We start from the raw sequence: 19,397 nt of genomic DNA, 5'->3' as shown, positions 1-19,397 counted from the left end.
AAACTAGGATTTTTTCCTTCCTCTATTCTCTGATAAGTTTGTACAAGAATGTTAATTATTCCTCAGAGACCTGGGGAGAAACCCACATGGTGATACCTGCCGAAATCCCAGCACTTAGGCTGAAGATGGAAAGTTCAAGATCAATCTGGGTTATTATACTGTAGAATCCTGTCTCGAGGGAGAAATAAAGTGTTTGAGAAAATTCACTTGGTATAAAATTAATATTGGCCTGAGGTTTTATTTATTTATTCATTTGGTTTTTGGTGGTGTTGGAGTGGCAGTGGTAGAAGGGTGGCTGTCTGTTGTTTTTTCTTGGTGCTAAGGATCAAACTGGGTCTTTGAACATAGTACATACATGCTACATCATTAAGATACATCCTCAATTTCTCTATCGCTGAGATACATTTCTTTAAAAAGAACATACAATTATTTTTCTATGCTTTGTTTTTAATTTGGTTTGGTTTTGGACCTTTGTGATGGAGGGTTATGTTGCCAAGGCAGGCCTCAAACTCACTATGTAGTCAAGATGACCTTGAATTTCTGAGCATGGTGCCACCATCTTCCTAGTGCTAGGATTACAAGCTCTGGTTTTACCTTTTCTGCTTTGTTTTGTTTTCTTGAGACAGGATCTCAGATATCACAGGCTGACCAAGAACTTGGTATGTAGCCAAGGATGACCTCTGAACTTCTGACCTTCTCACCTCCACCTCCTGAGTTACAGGCATGTAGTACCACAACAGGTTTATGAGATGCTTGGGATTAAGGCCAGGATTTCATGTAAAATAAGCAACTGAACCAACAGAGCTAAATCACCAGCCCTAGTCTCACTATTATTTTAAGATTTAATTTTACTATTTTTATTGTGTGTGTATGTGTGCCTGCATGCTAATGCCAGAGGAGGGCAGGTGAGGGCATCAGATCCCTGGGAGCTGGGTTTACAGCCTGACAGAACGATAATACTCAAACCTGGGTCTCCTGTAAGAATCATAGATGCCCTTAACCACTAAGCCATCTCTCCAGGCCCTGAGTCTCACTCTGCAAACTGTACTCTTGGGTTCTAATTATTCTGGTACTTCCCAATGCCTTCAAACACCTTTTGGGATTTACTCTACTTTTCTACTTGTCCTTGCCAACATACCTAGCCCACTACTGTAAGCTAACTCACCAGTCCATCAGAATCAGAAAGGAAGTGCATAATTCGGTTTTGGTGTAGTGGCTCACAAGCATCTGTCCCACCATTTCCTAACTACATGTAAAAAATAGGTTTTATAACACTATAAAAGGACTAAGGATGAGGGCAGTGGTGGTGCACGCCTTTAGTCCCAGCGCTCGGGAGGAAGAGGCAGGTGGATCACTGTGAGTTCAAGACCAGCCTGGTCTACAAGTGCTAGTTCCAGGACAGCCTCCAAAGCCCTGTCTCAAATAAAATAAAATAAAATAAAATAAAATAAAATAAAATAAACAAAGGCCTAAGGATGTAGTTAAACTTGTCCACATACACAAAAACCTAAGTGGAAACTCCATTACCAACCCCCTCAAATATACTCTGAGCCAGGAATAGTGAATCACATCTATGATCACAGCACTTGAGAAACTGAGACCAGTCCATGTTACATAGTAAGTTCTAGGACAGCCTGAGCTATGTAAGAGGTCCTGTTTCAAACAAACAAACAAACAAACAAACAAAAAAACAGGAGGAGGACAAAACTGTAAAGATCACTGACAGGCTTTTTAGTAAATAAGAACAAGTTACAGTAGAAAGAAGGAAAACTTAGAGTTGGGATTTGGATTTAAGTCCATAGTTTTTGTAGCAAGTTGTAACTTTGAGGCCTTCAGGCAAGTTGTTTTCCTCTCTGGGCATTAGTTTTCTCTAATATAAACTGGGGGACATGATCTTTGTCGGAGGCTGTAGAGACAGCTCAGCAGTTAAAGAGCACTGGCTACTCTTCAGAAGACCAAGAGTCAATTCCCAGGACTCATACAGACACAAATGCAGACAAAACACCTACACACAAAACTTAAAACTTAAATAAATCATTAAGACAATCTATCTCACAGGGCTCTAGGGAAGATTAAATGCAGTTATGTGTATGAAGTAATTACTACAATGCCTAGCATAAGCTAAATCTTAGCATATGGCTTCTTGTGATCAACTTTTGTTTGTTTGTTTGTTTTTTGAGACAAGGTTTCTCAGTAGCTTTGGAGCCTGTCCTGGAATTCATTCTGTAGACCAGGCTGGCCTGGAACTCACAGAGATCTACCTGCCTCTGGTGATCAAGTTTTTAATTCTTTTTTTAAAAAACAGGCATCAATTGTCTCTTTCCAAGTTTTAAAAGGATTACTGTCTACTGATGGATTTTATTATTTGAGTATCTTTGTTATCATATATATATATATATATATATAGAGAGAGAGAGAGAGAGAGAGAGATGCACACATATATCTGATATTTATATTTCAAATAACCTCCTTTCAAAATTTCTTGATGCTTCAGACAGTTTAGAAAGGCCCAAACAAGGAAAACACTGTAACAGTTCTCAAGAAGCCTATGGCTAGCCTCTACAGTGAGCTAGCATGTGTGTGGCAGTGTGGTTATACTGGAATAAAGAAGCACATGTTGAATATAATCTATCTTCATGCTGTCTATTGATTTGAGTGACCATAAATTTTTTCCTAAGTACTACTTTAGTGCTATGTTACATATTTGACAGCTAACATTTTTCACTTTCATCAATTTCAAAATTACTTTCTAATTTCCCTTATGATTTCTTGATTCCTAGGTTATAGTTACCAAAGATTTGGGGGATTTTCCACATATCTTCTGATGTTAACTCTCTATTTGATCCTTCTGTAGTCAGCAAAAATATTTAAATCGTTAAGTGACTTAAATATATTGAGCCTTGCCCAGCTACATAGAGGCTATGTTGTCTTGGAATTATATGATTGCTGAGGTAAGAGTAACAGCTGCTAACAGACATTTGCTTATAAATGCTGCTGGATTGACCCAAACTATATATTTTGAACATGCTTTTGACTTCAAAATTTAAGACTAAGGATAGGTTACTTTGGAAAAGAAGTTCTGTTTTTGTTTCCACAGAAAATGATAAGCTGTGGATTCCTTCTAGACTAACATGGTTTGATCAAGCAAGACCCCCTGAAGCAGTGGCCCAGGTGATCCAACATCCAAAACAGCTGAGATGATGTAGCCTCAGACTACTACAGCCAGGATTTGAACAGGTTTCTGGGTTTTCTCAGGATTCTCATGGTATTGACAGCGCCTCCAAACAGCAGGAAGCAATTTGGAGAGAACACACCCAAATTCCTAAATATTGTTTATAAATGTTTGTTTTCATTTAAATGGGGTTGGTTACAAATGGTTAAAGATCACAACCAATCTCTTTCTAAAGAAAGAAAAGGGAATATGATATAGAAATGAATACTTTGTATTGGAATGGATTTCAGTTTATTGATATAAATTTAAGGTCAATTTTGTTATATATGTATTTCTCCCCTTGTTTAGGTATTGTGTTTACACAGACCTTTTAAACATGCAATATATAATTAAATACAGACTATAGATAGTCACCTATAATAATCAAAACTTATAGTTATGTTACTTAGGTTTTCTAGATATACATAGATATATTTCAAATGGATAGATATTCTTCAAACCATTCAAAGACCTACAGAATATGGTATTTAAAATGGTTTAGGGTTTTTCTTGACAGTGAGACACAGCTGCTCCTGGCAACACCAATTACTTCAGAAAGGAGGATGTAATACAGAGTTGCTTTCAATATGGTTAAGATTAGCCATTTGGGCAAGAAACTGCTCTTGCCTGGACTGCTTGACAATATGCTGTATAAACTGGACATACAGGACCCACAGGAAAGTGACTACTGAATTTGCCAAAACAAGATGAGACAGTCCTGCAGGGTTCCTGTTTCATGGAAAAGTCTGCCAGACATTTTGCAGGACACAGAGAAAAAGGACTGATAGAATGCCAAAACAGGCAGACAGTTTAAAACTTCTTGATTCATTGAGAAGTCTGCCAGACACACTATGGCCTATGGGCTGAAGATGGATGCTCCAATGTTACAGAGAAACTTTGGATGACGGTCCAGACAACAAGATTTCTCTGTCATTACTAGAGTTTATGTATTATCCTTCTGTTGTCTTTGATGAAGTTGAAGACAGATAGTTATGGTTATGGTTTTCCTTAGTTATAATATAAGTTATATATAAAACCTTAGACTCACAAAGATAAGATAGATGATAGAATATTTTCTTTAAATTTTACCAAATGTTAATGGACTAAATATTGTTAACTATAGTTCTTACTTGATAACTGTTTTGTTATATATAATTTTACCATGTTAAAGTTAAAACCCTTCTTTTTATTTAGACAGAAAAGAGGAGATGATGGGGGATGTTCTTCTGTATATATGTTTCTTTTATTGGTTGATTAATAAAATGCTGTTTGGCCAATAGCCAATAGAGGCAGGAAGATAAGCAGGCCAGGAGACAAGAATTATGGGAAAGGTAGGCAGAGAGGCACATTCTCTGGTAACCCAAGACCACATGGGAATACACAGACTTATAGAAATGGTTAATAATTAAGACAGAGCTATGATAAGAAGCCCTAGCCATCAGCCAACAGTTTTATAATTAATATAGTATCCTTGTGTTCCTTTGGGGACTGAGGCAGCTGTGGGTCCAGGCTGGAAGAAACTCCAGCAAGAAATTACATGCCAACTTAGCATACAACTATTTATGGACTGAGAGCTGCTTAAAGTTTCCATTAAAAATAATAGTTTCTCTTCCCCCAATAATGAGATTGATGACTACCTTATATGCCATCCTAGAACCTTCATCCAGGGACTGATGTAAGCAGAGGCAGACACCCACAGCTAAACACTGAACTGAACTCCTGGAACCCAATTGCAAAGAATGAAGAGTGAAGAGCAAAGAGGCCAAGACTGAGCTGCTGAAACCCACAGAAACAGCTGACGTGAACAAGGGGTGCTCATGGACTCCAGACTGATGGCTGGGAGGCCAGCATGAGACTGACCCAGAGCCCCTGAACATAGGTGTCAGTGAGGAGGCCTCAGCAATCTATGGGGCCTCTGGTAGTAGATCAGTATTTATCCCTGGCATACTAATGGACTTTGGGAGCTCATTCCACGTGGAGGGATGCTCTGTCAGCCTGGACACATGGGGGAGGGCCTAGGCCCTGCTCCGATGATGTCAGACTTTGGGGAATCCCCCATGGAGGGCCTCACTCTCCCAGGGGAGTGGAGGGGGGGATGGGGTAGGGAGTTGGTGTGGGGCAGGGGAGGAGGAGAGGGTGAGGGAGCTGGGATTAACATATGAAGCAGGCTTATTTCTAATTTAAATGAAAAATGTATATAAAATAATAATATGTACATATTATTATTATTATATATACGTCTCATATATTCCACCAAGCCAGAAAGATGGCATAGCAGGGAACTGCACTTGCTGCATAAGCCTAACAAGCTGAATTAGATCCCTAGAATCCACAGAAAGCTGGTTGCATCTAGAATCTCAGCACTCCTGACAGGAGACACACCCAGCTAGGCATTGCCGGCTAGGCCAGAGTACAGAGACCCTACCTCAATAATGTGAGAAAACTGACACTGAAAATTGTAAATTGTCGTGCCCCCCCCTTCTCCTTTCTAAAATCCTAACCTGGATCATTTTCCCTGTAATTGTGAAACATCTTTCTTATGCAAAGGATGTCTACAAAAGGGCTATTCCTATCAAACAAAGCTCAGGCTTTGGTATCCATGACTATAAACTACTCTCAATGCCAGAAAAGAAAATATAACACTTACTTCATGAAATACTGCTCCAGAATATGGAGACACTCCCAAATCCAACAGTGAAAGGCCTTCAACCACTGAAAAGGAAGAAATACAAGTTCACAAAGATGTTAGAGACAATAGCAAATGGTCATAAACTAAAATGTCAGATATTCCTAGGACCAAAGAATGCTTGAGTTTGTCTAATCCCTTTACAATCGGTCAACCAAGTGGTTGTAGGTCTTGATTTGAAAAAATTTCAAGTTTGTACATATGCATGAAATTCTCAAAGAACTCCCCCCCCCAACACACACACAATTATCAAGAATGGAGAATTCTTCCATACAAAGCAGTTCTTTACATCATGAGCTATGTTCATTATGAGAAAGTTTTATAATAAACTATAACCTTCTGAGATTGGAGAAATGGCTTGGCAATTAAGAGTACATACTACTCTTGGTTCTCAGTTCAATTCCCGACACCTGCATCAGCTGCTCACAACTGCCAGTAGCTCCAGTTCTGAGGAACCCATCACCCTCTTCTGGCCTCTACAATCAGCATGCACATACAGATCTACACAGATACACATAACTTAAAATAAAACTAAGTATAATTTTTTTTTTTTTTTGGGTTTTTCAAGACAGTTTCTCTGTGGCTTTGGAAGCTGTCCTGGAACTAGCTCTTGTAGACCAGGCTGGCCTCAAACTTACAGAGATCCGCCTGCCTCTGCTTCCCGAGTGCTGGAATTAAAGGCGTGCGCCACCACCGCCTGGCTTAAGTACAATTTTTAAAACTATAAACTTCTAAACATCTTTGTAACATCCGTCAGCTCTAAAGCATTTGTTTTATGTGTGTTCTATCCTATCCAAAGCACAATTAACAAACCAGCAGCAGGTTTTTAAAAATGCTGTCCAGGTTAGTGGAACAAGCACTCTCTGTGCAGTCTGTTTCAGGGACATTTGTGTCATTTTTCTACAGAATAACATGTACCTTTTAGCTTTGTGCCTTTAATCCTAACCTTCCAGGAGATTTGAGAGGAAGAGGGGGATTGTTTTTTTGGATGGCGGGGGAGGGGCTGGTAACGGTTGTTTGGCCAGGTTTGTGTTTTGTGGCAAAGTATCTAGACGTAAAGGGGATTGACTCCAAGCTTGCAACCCCCCTGTCTTAGCCCCAGCCCCAAGCGTTAGAATTATAGGAGGCAGCTATCAAGCCCAGCCAGGGTGATATATTTTGTTTGTTTTTCAGGATCTGTAGTTCAGTCTGGCCTCAAATTTCCTGTGCAGCCAAGAAGCACCTTAAACTCTTCAACTCTCCTGCCTCCACCTCCTAAGTTCTAGGATTACAGGCATACACCACCATGTCCAGCTGAAAATGTTTGTTTTTTGGTTTGAGGGGGTTTGGGCTTGGTTGGTTTGGTACTATGGGCTGAACTTGGGAACTTGTGCATGATAGGCAATAACTCCAGGGCTGAGCTCTATCACACACATGTTTTTTTATACAAGGTCTCACTATGTAGCTCTAGCTGACTCATGACTCACTACATACACCAGGCTGGCCTTGAACTCAGAGATCCACTTGCCTCTGCCTCCCCAATGCTGGCATTAGGCACATACAACCAAGCCTGGCCCCAAATGATAATTCTTTCTTTCTTTCTTTCTTTCTTTTTTTCTTTCTTTCTTTTCTTTCCTTTCCTTTCCCCTCCTCCTCCTCTTTGTTTTTAGAGACAGGGTTTCTCTGTATAACAGCCCTAGTTGTCCTGGAACTAACACTATAGACCAGACTGGCCTTGAACTCAGAGATCCACCTGCCTCTGCCTCCCAAATTATGGGATTAAAGGAGTGCACCACCACCACCTGGCTTACCAAATGGTAATTCTTTTTTTGTTGTTGTTGTTGTTGTTTTTTTTTTCTTTCTTCTTTTTGGTTTTTTTGAGACAGGGTTTCTCTGTGTAGCTTTGGAGCCTATTCTGGCACTCGCTCTGAAGACCAGGCTGACCTCGAACTCACAGAGATCCACCTGCCTCTGCCTCCTGAGTGCTGGGATTAAAGGCATGCACCACCAACACCCGCCTCCCAAATGGTAATTCTTAAAGTAGATTATTTTAGGAAATAAATGATCAAGTGCCTAATACAATATATTCAGTATAGCACTCAGAGTAATAATGTTTTATCTTCTGTATAGGTGCTTTGCTGTGTGTGTCTGTGCACCATATATGTGCCCAATTCTGAGGAGGCATCAGATCCTCTGGAACTGAGTTACAGATAGTTGTGAGCCAAGAAGCAGGTGCCGGGAATAGAACTTGGGTCTTCTGGAAGAGCAAGTAGTGCTCTTCACCGATGAGCCATCTCTCCAGCCTCACTTAATAAAAACTTCAAAATAGCCGGGCATTGGTGGCACACGCCTTTAATCCCAGCACTCAGGAGGCAGAGGCAAGCGGATCTCTGTGAGTTCGAGGCCAACCTGGTCTACAGATGGAGTTCCAGGACAGGCTCCAAAACAATACAGAGAAACCCTGTCTCAAAAAAAAAATTTTTTTCAAAATAATCCCAACATTGATTAATGGAGATTTATTTAAATAATATATGTATCTACTAGTATACTAAAATATACATATATATATATATATACATTGATATATTAAGCATTAAAATTATATTGAATGCTCAGTGTCAAGTGCAGGAAGGCTGGGCATGCGGTGCAGCAGGGCAACATGCAAAGCATGCAGGAGGATCTGAGTTCAACATCAGGACGAAAAGGGTTAAAAATGAAGAATGGAAGATGGAACAGAAAGTCATCCGTTGACTGACCCACAGAATGGTTCTAAAGGCAAACGTCGTTAGTGGATGCTAAAGTTAGTGGGCAAAGTATGAAAGAGAAAGTATTTGTAAGGGGAAAAATAATAATTTCACGTAGACCTTACATTCCCTGCTTTAATCGGGAGATACATTAAAACATCATCAATATGTTAATTATATTAATTTTCAAGTATCTCATGATTCACTGATGTAGGGATAGGAACATTTCTGTGGTCCTCATGCCAACAATGTGGTATAATAACAAAAACAAACTAACAAAAAAACTCATACCCTCCACATAATCATGGTAAAACATCAGGCAATCAAAAATGACAGGCAAGCAGGGAACGCCTTTAATCCCAGCACTCGGGAGGCAGAGGCAGGCAGATCTCTGTGAGTTCGAGACCAGCCTAGTCTACAAGAGCAAGTTCCAGGACAGCCTCCAAAGCCACAGAGAAACCCTGTCTCCAAAAACCAATAGATAGATAGATAGATAGATAGATAGATAGATAGATAGATAGATAGAATGACAGGCAAATAATTGCCCAGTACTCTTAAAAGATTAAATCAAAGGAAGTATCCCAGATTGGCAGTCACTAAGGAGACATAGCCAGTAAATGCAACATGACGTCATGGATTGAACATTAGGCCAGAAACTAGATAACAAAAGGGAAGCAGTACAATCCTAATAAGGTATATATACTAACATCACTGACTGACTGAAGCCACTATATTACAGTAATATTGGGTAAAGTGTAAATAGAAACTGTATTTTTGCACGTGCGAGTGCGCACGCGTGTGTGCGTTCATGTACACATGTGCTTGGGAGTACCCATGGAGACCAGAAGAGGTTATCATATCCCTTCAAGCTACAGTTACTGGTATTTATAAACAACCTGACATAGATGCTTGGATCCAAACTCAGAAAGACCAGTAAGTTCTCTCTCTCTCTCTCTCTCTCTCTCTCTCTCTCTCTCTCTCTCTCCTCTCTCTTCTCTCTCCCGTGTGTGTGTGTGTGTGTGTGTGTGTGTGTGTGTGTGTGTGTGTGTGTATTTTGGGTTTTTTTTGTTTTTTTTTAATTTTTTTGAGATAGGGTTTCTCTGTGTAGGCCTCTCCTGGAACTCACTCTGTAGACCAGGTCGGTCTTGAAGTCACAGAGATCTGCCTGCCTCTGCCTCTCAAGTGTTTGTATTAAAGGTGTGCATGGTCACCACCACCTGGCTTACTTAATAAGTACTTTTAACTGCTGAACCATCTCTCCAGCCCCTTTGCAACTCTTTTGAAAATTGAAATATGTCAGGGTTGGCAAAATGGCTCAGTTGGCTAGGTGATGATTGCCAAGACTGATGACCTGAGTTTGACCATCAGACCTAAAGTGGAAGAACCATCTCTCTCAGCCAGGTGGTGGTGGCGCACGCCTTTAATCCCAGCACTCAGGAGGCAGAGGCAGGCTGATCTCTATGAGGTCAGGGCTAGCCTGGTCTACAGAGCAAGTTCTAGGACAGCCAAAGTTAGACAGAGAAGCCCTGTCTTGAAAAACCAAAAAAACCAAAACCAAAAAAAACTATAGATCTACATTTATAGACGGAAACCTGTCCACAAAATGCCAAGAGAAAAGCAGGTAGTAATATGCTTTTAACATATTTTAACACAATTTTAATTTAATTTTTAAAGAAATTTTATTAACATCAAATACACAAAAAGAATGGGCTTTATTATGACATTTTATACATGTGATACCAGCACTCGGAGACAGAAGCAAGAAAATCTCAAGTTTAAGGCTAGCCTGGGCTACATTGTAAGACTTTCTCAAAATAAATAAGAAAGGGAGGGGGGAAGAGACAAAAAAAAAGAAATGCCTGGAAAAATAAATATTGAAAGGCCTTAAACTATATTCAACCTAAAGAAGGAAACTATAGTGGCCAGCATTTTTTCCCCCAAGACAGGATTTCTCTGTGTAGCCCTGGCTGTCCTAGAACTCACTCTATAGACCAGGCTGGCCTATAACTCAGAAATCCAACTGCCTCTGCCTCCTGAGTGCTGGGATTAAAGATGTGTGCCACCACCACACAGCATCATTTTTTTAAAGGCTGATTGTGCAAAACAATTTTAACCAGGGCTAGCAAGACACCTTAATCAGGTAAAGGTTCTTGTTGCCAAGCTGGATGAGTTGAGCTCAATCCTAGGAACCCACATGGTATAAGAAAAAGACCAACTCCCACAATTTGTCTTCTTAACTCTACAAGCATATGTATGTGCACGTACACATGTGCAGACATACAGAGTAAATACATACATAAATATTTATAGAGACAACTGTAACTGGGACCAGAAAGAAAATCCCTTAAGAAGCAGCATAGAGGTAGCTCTGTAAGACAGCTAGCTATTAATCTCTCACTAACAGCTCTACTGGAGACCCAAGGAGGGGATTCATTAGCCCACTTCACAAGACTTCCCCCGGCCTCAGCCAAAGGCATCTGAGCACAGCAGTAAAAGCAGCACTTTGGAGATCCAACAGTGCAAGGCTGCCTTGAAACATCAGGCCCCACACTCCCATTTAACCCACAGAGAGGTTCTCAGGAAGCAGCTAGAGGGCAGGCTCCATGCCTCTCTCTCAGAGAAACTTTTGCTAGACGCTGTGCATCAGTAAACTTGTTTGAGTATTCTCTGGCTCTGGTATCTGGTGATATATGACATCCAGTATAACAGATTTCATGATGTAGAGATATTCAATGGAATACACTGAGCTTTATGATTAACTCCTTCATTATTATATCGGTGCACATGTATGAAAACTTTCCTAGGGCCTACAGTGTGCATTTCCCATCCAAGACAAAAGAGTACCAAAATTCTCTTCAGACTCTATAGATGATTCATTCAATGTTTAAAAACTAATCAGGCTAAACATGGTGGCTTACGCCTGTAATCCTAGCACTCAGGAGGATTACTACAAGTTATAGGGTGTCTGGTCTATTTATGAAGTTCCAGTCCATCTTGGGCTACAGTGAGACACTGAATCAAAAATAAAATAGCAACAAAGGAATGATAACACCACTCGGGAATCTGAGGCAGGAGGATCTCTATGAGTTCAAGTCAGCTTGGTCTAAAAAGTGAGTTCTAGGACAGCCTGGTCTACACAGTGAAACCCCATCTCAAAACACCAAAACCACAAAAAAAAAAAAAAAAAAAAAAAAAAAAAACCAATCAGGAGTATAGCAAAAAGGATGAAAGTTGAAATACTTTCACATACATTATACACTTGTAATCCTTACACTCAGGAGGCAGAGACATTGGGATCTTGAGTTCAAGGCTAGCCTGGAAAAAGAAATACTTTTATAAACATGCAGTTCCCACTTACTCCTACTTTTCCAAATGTTTTATTTACTCGTGTGTGTGTGTGTGTGTGTGTGTGTGTGTGTGTGTGTGTGTGGTGTAGGTCAGAGGACAATCTGAAGGAGTCAGTTCTCTCCTCCCAGCTTGAACAACCCCAGGCTGTCAGACTTGGTCCACTGAGACACCTTGAGAGCCCCTACTTATTCTTTCAAAGGAGCTTTCCTGCTCCTTCCCTTCCACCATCCTGCTGAGGAAAAGCCAGATATGTCATGGCCACATGAGCCGTAGGCACAGCCACACAGCATCGGTAAGTATGGAGGCAATCAGAATCAACTCGACAAACATCAACCAGATGACCTGGGAGGGCTGGGATGCGGCACTGGCACTTAAAGAACCAGAGCTCCTGCCCAACTGTCAACCTCAGTAACTCTAGACACTGGCCAGTGAGCAGACATGGGTAAATGCTGCCCAAATTGAGCTGCCATGGTATGACTGGGCTTCCACATATACTGACATGGTATGACTGGGCTTCCACAAAGTTCTAGAGAAGGGCTCCTTAAGCAGCCTGCCATCCTGAAGGCCAAATGCTTCAAAGGAGCCACCTGTGCCCTGCTGGCTTGACACCACACAAGGAGCTAGCTCCATTAGGCACTAACAAACTTAAAAAGTAAAAGTTAAGATGAACAAGAACATTATAAGACCTAAAAAATATTAAGTGTGGATGCCTGTCCCTGTTTGAAACAACCACCAAAGAATTAATCAAACTGCCAGATTCTAACACATATGTATAATGTGCCAATACTATAAGGCTAGAAAATGTTTAGTTGTTTTTTTTCTTTTAGTGTCTCATGTAGCTTCAGCTGGCTAAAAGAAGTTTAACAAAAGACTGAAAAGAAAAAGTAAAAACTCAGAACAAGGGGTATAGTTCAGTGGTAGAACACTTGTCTAAGATGAGCAAGTACCTAGGTCTGACCACACACACACACACACACAAAAACCCTACCTATCCATATAACACAATACTCCACACATAAATAGTTTTGAACTATAACTCTAAATCTTTGTTGTTAAGCTTGGATTTGTTTTTTTTTTAACATTCATTGGGGGGCATATATTTGGAGGTCAGATGACAACTATGGAGTCAGTTCTTCTCCCTCTACTCTGTAAGTATTGGGGCTAAAACTCAGATTATTAGGCATGACAGCAAGCAACCACACCTGCTGAGCTATCATGTCAGCCCAGTTGTTTCTTTGCTTTATTTATTTTAATGTGTGTATCATATGAATGTATGTGTAACAGGACCCCAGATCTTAATAGGCATCCAGACCTTAGCACAACTGACTCTATGATGGCAGTACCATTCAGACTATAAAACTCAGTACATAGACAGTATTATTTTACTACCTGCCAAAATGAAAACAAAGGCCTAATCCATCAAAGTCTATAGTTCTGGGAAAGTCTCTAAATATACTAACCTTGCTTTTTTACTTCTTAGTTTCAATTCTGGTTAACTGTTCTTGTTAATCCAGAATGCGGTTTTTAGGCTTACAAGCTCACCCTAAGGAAGGCTAGGGTCTATCCTGGGATCCTTAACACCCAGTATAGTCACCAGCTAAACATATGCCAAGCAAACTGGCCCTCAAGATTCCAGAGATTCTCTGATCTATGCTTCCCATCACCCAGTAAGATTACCAGAATTGTATATGCTTACACAATGCATGTTGTAGAATATTATTTTAAGACATGTTACATTCATTTATGCTGTGGAACATTTGTTTAATGATACATTCTTTTATGTTGCATTTGTTTAACTCTATGAAGATTGTTACTTTGCCTGTCTAAAACACCTGATTAGTCTAATAAAGAGCTGAACAGCCAATAGTGAGGCAGGAGAAAGGATAGGCGGGGCTGGAAGGCAGAAAGAATAAACAGAAGGAAAAAAAGAAGGATCGGGAAGCAAGATGGGTTAAGAAGTGAGAAAAGGGGGCCAATCACCCAGCCAGCCACCAAGTAAGATTGAAAATAAGATTACGGAAGTAAGAAAAGGAAAAAGCCCAGAGGCAAAATGTAAATGGGATAATTTAAGAAAAGCTGGCTTTAAACAAGCCAAGCTAAGGCCAGGCATTCATGAGTAATAAGTTCCCATGTGTATTAATTTGGGAGCTGGGTGGTGGGCTCCCAAAAGAGTCAAGCAGTAAAAAACAACCAACTACACTATGCATGCAGCTTTTACCTGGATTATAGGATCAGGTCTTTGCTTGCATGGCAAGCACTTGTACTCACCAAGCCATTTCCCTAGCCCTAGGTTTTTGTTGTTGTTTGGTTGTTTTGTTTTGGTTTGGTTTTTTTGTGGTGGCAGTGGTAGTTTTGTTTTTTGTTTGGATTTTGGTTTTTGAGACAGGGTTTCTCTGTGGGATGGTCCTGGCTGTCCTGGAACTTGATTTGTAGACCAAGCTGGCCTCCCAGGTACTGGGATTAAAGGTTTGCACCACCACTGCCTGGTTTGTTCTTGTTTTTTTAAGAAAGGTCTCATTCTGTAGCTCAGGCTGGACTACAACTGGTGGCCTCTTGCCTCAGCTTTCATGTGTTAGACTGTAGATCTGAGACATCATTATCATCTACCTATGAAAGAACAAATAACACCCTAACTTAAAACCCATCAGTTAGGCTGCAAACCAGCCCAATTGGTAGAGGGCTTACCTAGTATGCAAGAAATCCAGGGTTCAATGTCAAGCACCACATAAAACCAAACCTGTAATCCTAGCACCTGGGAGATGGTGGTAAGCAGGTCAGAACCTCAAAGTAATCCTCAATTACACGAGTTCCAAGCCAGCCTAGAACACATGAGACTCACTCTCAAAACAACAGCTTTTCCTTGTGGTCTCTGCTTTAGTTTCTGCCTCAGGCTCCTACCTCAGCTTTCCCTGATAATGGATTGTAACCTGTAAACCAAATAACTCTTTCCCCACCAAGTCAGCTTTGGTCAGTATTTTATCACACAGCAGAAAGGAGATCAGTACATCTTTTCTCAAAAATTAGGTGGAACACAATCAAGGAAGACACCTACAGCAAATCTGGTCTACACACACCTGCACATACATTGTGTACATACACAGTGTCTAAATAAATAAGCCATATTACAGTCAACCAAAGTCTATGAGGATACTGGGCCCTTTATCCAAAGAGCTGGTGACTCAAAAATCTCAAAATGTCATGTAAAACCAAAATGGTTCCCACTTTACTTTCATTTTGTTTCTCTGTGTCGCCTTAGATGTCCTAAAACTTGCTTTGTAGACCAGGGTGACCTCAAACTCAAGAGATCCACCTGACTCTGCCTCCCAAGTGCTGGGAATAAGGGCATGCACCACCACATCTGGCCCTATTTCATGATTTTTAAATGCATAACATTTAGAGTTTAATATAATCGCCTGCTTGTTTCTTTGGTTTTGAGACAACATCTTATTCTATAGCCCAAGCTGGTCTGGAACTCACTATATAGCCCATTCTGCCCTCGAACTCCTAATGAATCCCCTACCTCAGTCTCTAAATGCTAGAATTACCACAATGAGACACCATGCCTGGCACAATTACCTGCTTTTAAATCCACCCCACTTGACTTGTAAATATAAGTGACAGATACTATATCCTCTCTTTAAAATGAACTAGCAACTACCCTTTGTTAACACAATCCAAATGCTTTATCACTACTGTGAAAGAAAACTGACCTCCAAAGAGAGTGGCACTATTAGGTGTGGCCTTGTAGGAGGAAATGCATCACTGTGGGGGTGGGCTCTGAGGTTTCCTTTGCACAAGCCACTCCCAGTAACACAGTCTACTTCCTGCTGCCTGCATATCTCCTTGTACCAGCTCCTTCTCCAGCATCGTGTCTGCCTGCACAGCACCATTATAGTTATGGACTGAACCTCTGAAACTGTAAGCTGCCACCTCAATTAAATGTTTTCCTTGGTAAGATCTGCTGTGGTCATGGTGTCTCTTCACAGCAACAGAAACCCTAACTAAGACAACTACCAAATCTCTCTAGTCTTGATACTGACCCTAAGCTGTGGAAATCAACCTCTGGATGTCACACTACTAACATGTATGCCACAGACTTATTGCCCTATCATTTCTGACTCACATACTCAGTCAACTCAGTCAGTGTCACCACAGTTCTAGTACCTAAACCCAAGTTCTCAGAAATGATGTTTTGGCTTTACTGAGCTAAGCTTCAACATGGATTATCTCATTTAGTGTCCTGTTTCACAGACAAGAAGTCACAAAGGAAGTAAATGGCAGAGAAACACTCAAATCCTTCCTACGATTCTAGAAATCATATACAATGCTGACTCATCTTTAAATTCTTCTACCTTTTACCCTGTAAATCACAGAGCTCATGCTTTCATTTCTTCCCCATCATTCAACAGTAACTACACACCTGTTCTATGCCAGGCACCAAGGAATTTAGGCATAAATCAAATAGTTCTTCTAGAAGCTCATAATACTACAGGAAGACCAGATCTAAACGAATAATTGTTATATAAGGTGAGAATTTGTGGTGATATATTGTTTATGATTTAATAAAGCCACTGGAAATCAAAATACAAAGCTATCCACAGCCATAGAGCCAGGCAGTGGTGATATACACCTTTAATCCTAACAGTCATACTAGCTAGCCATAGAGGCCAGGCAGTGATGATACACACCTTTAATCCCAGGACTCAGGAGACAGAGGTAGATGGATCTTAGTGAGTCCAAGACCACCCTGGACTATACAAAAGTATATCAGTCTAAAAGAATAATAAAGCTCATACCTTTAATCCCCGCACTAGGGAGGTATAAAAGGAAGAAGCAAAGGGTCTCGTGTGGGATTTAGTTTCCAGATGGAGAGCATTCATTGCACTCTGAGGATTCCTGGAGACAGGATTGCCATTTCAGCTGGGTAGAGGTAAAAGCTACTGGCTTGGCTGCTTTGCTTTTCTGGTCTTTAGCTTGAACTCCAATATCTGTCTCTGGGTTTTTATTAATCATGTTATAAGAAATACTGTTTGCCGGGCGTTGGTGGCGCACGCCTATAATCCCAGCACTCTGGAGGCAGAGGCAGGTGGATCTCTGTGAGTTCGAGACCAGCGTGGTCTACAAGAGCTAGTTCCAGGACAGCCTCCAAAGCCACAGAGAAACCCTGTCTCGAAAAAAAAAAAAAAAAATACTGTTTGATTTTTGCTTTTTAGACACAGTCTCACTGTGTAGCTCTGCTGACCTTGAATTCTATAAGGAGCTTACATTGGTTTCAAACTTGGGATGTCTCTGTCTCAGACTCCTAGGTGCTGGGATTACAGACACAGCCACCATGTCCAGTTCATAGAAATAGTCTTAATACAGGCATGTATGAGGTTCTGAGATTGTAGAGGAAGAATAAATGAAAAAAAAGGGGGGGGGTTCATGACAGCAAGTGAAATCAAGACACTGGTATTAAAGTTTGAGAATAAAGTTAGATGTGGTGGGCCACACCTATAGTCCCAGCAATTAAAGGCCCAGGAGAGATCCTGTTTCAAAACCAAACAATAAGAGACGTGTAAGGCTACAAAGGACTCTTCTAAGGTGCTGGTATTTTTGATCTGGATTATCCATGTGTATGTGGTTCATAAAAATTCACTAAGCTCTGTCCACACTTACATGTGCTTTATATGTATAATGTACTTCAGTTCTTGTTTTGTTTAAAGACCTAAACTTGATCTGGAAAGATGGTTCAGTGGGTAAGGGCACTTGATATGCAAGCAAGAAAATCTGAATTCAAATCCCCCACACCCACGTCAAACAAACAAAAAAAAGGTCATAGTCACAGATGCCTATAACTCCAGCATTGAAAGGATGGGGACAGGAAGAAACCCGGAGCTCCTGGTCATACAGCCCAGTGGAAAAAGCTTCAGAGAGACCCTGTCTCAGAGAATTAAGGGTAGAATGATACAGAAAGACATCCAACATCCTCCTTTAGCTTCTGAACATATGCCACAAGCACATACAACCCCTCCCCCCACACACAAGTAATAATGCTAAATTTTTTTTTTTTTAATTAAACTGTAGCCCTGACATAACCCACAGATCTTCTCAACTCTGGATATTTCAAATCCTCAGGTATTTCTTGATCCTCTTTGCCTTCTGCAACCTGGAACTCCCCCCTTTCCTTATCTTTTCCAAACTCTAGTCCTTCGTTAGTCCATTCTGGAAAATGAAATACCGTTTACTCAGGGTCAGGAAATTATTACAAAAACTTCTTCGTCTCCTCTACTGGCCTGTGACTCCTTCAGCCCAATGTCTGTGTCTTGTTGGAGGGAATAATATGCAATAAGGTTTGATGAAAAACACATGCACACATATATTAACAAGTCAGAAACTAAGAAAAACTTCACGAGAGTCTCAGATTGGGCAGAAATGACTTCAGTACAGATACCTTTCTTGCAAAGGGGCTGGTTCCCTTGGCCCTCCTTACCCCCTCCACTATCGGTGGAACACCGCCTGCAATCCCGCTGCCAAACCCTACGACTCCACAGGAAAGAATGCACACAGCACCTTCGGATGTCCATCCTTCCGCGGATCCCGCTCCCCGAGTCGGGATGGTGGGACACGCCCCCTCGGATACCCACCCCTCGGGTAGCGGGGCTCACGCTCCACACCTTCTCTACACCCCGTCCTCCGCACCATAGCTCCGCCCTCAGCTCGCGGAGGACCCCAGGCGCGGGTCGGACTCCTCAGAACCGCGCACTTGTGCCCGCTGCCTCAGCCTCCGATTCAATTCACTGAGGCTGGGCGGTGCAGACCGGCCTACTCCAGCCGGCGGCCTCACCTCTCTTCCAAGAGCTCAGTGGGGACACCACCTCAACCCTCTCGGAAATGAACTCAGCCAGACTGGAGCGAAACAAGGCCGCCCTCACGGTCACGGCCACCACAAGCACAAGGGCCAAGGGAGCCGCCATGATAACTGAGGCGGGCACACAGGCGGGGAGGGCAAAAGGCAATGCGGAAGAGCCTCAAGACCTGCGCGCCACACTGTAGTACCTCGGTCGAGCGAGTGCGGCTACTGCTGCCGGAGCCCGCCGGCCAGAAGACTACCACTCCCAGAAAGTCTTGCGGCAGGGCGACGGAAAGCGGGATATGTCAAACTTGTAGCAAAGGTTTGGACTACGCCTCCGCTCACCCAAGAGAAGTGAAAAATATTGGACTCATTTTTACTGAGAACGTGAGCTTAACGTTGAAGAAATAATTTCACTCTTGTGCATATTTTTAATGTTAAAATGTTTACCTTTATATTTTTTAAAGAGTGCGACGTGTGTATTTATTGAACGCCAACTACCCTCCAGGCTCTATATTGTGTACTGAGGAAACACTTTGGAGTGGTTAATATTTAGCTTTGCGACCTTCAGCAAGTTATTTAACCGAGTGAAGTCAG

The 19,397-nt window shown here is 41.4% G+C and overlaps 1 protein-coding gene across 1 annotated transcript in view; it reads right to left on the bottom strand.

Moving 5' to 3' along the window:
- Positions 1 to 19,023, bottom strand: part of Pigu (phosphatidylinositol glycan anchor biosynthesis class U) — an 82,930-nt gene extending 63,907 nt beyond the window's left edge. The window contains 2 exon segments of the mRNA NM_001246807.1: positions 5,859 to 5,923; positions 18,795 to 19,023. Coding sequence (NP_001233736.1) covers positions 5,859 to 5,923; positions 18,795 to 18,924 — 195 coding nt within the window. The 5' untranslated portion in view covers positions 18,925 to 19,023.
- Between the last annotated feature and the right edge of the window lie 374 nt (positions 19,024 to 19,397).

This window comes from Cricetulus griseus, chromosome 6 (assembly GCF_003668045.3).
Source record: "Cricetulus griseus strain 17A/GY chromosome 6, alternate assembly CriGri-PICRH-1.0, whole genome shotgun sequence".
NCBI classification, from domain to species: domain Eukaryota; kingdom Metazoa; phylum Chordata; class Mammalia; order Rodentia; family Cricetidae; genus Cricetulus; species Cricetulus griseus.
This window is presented reverse-complemented; position numbering and strand designations above follow the sequence as displayed.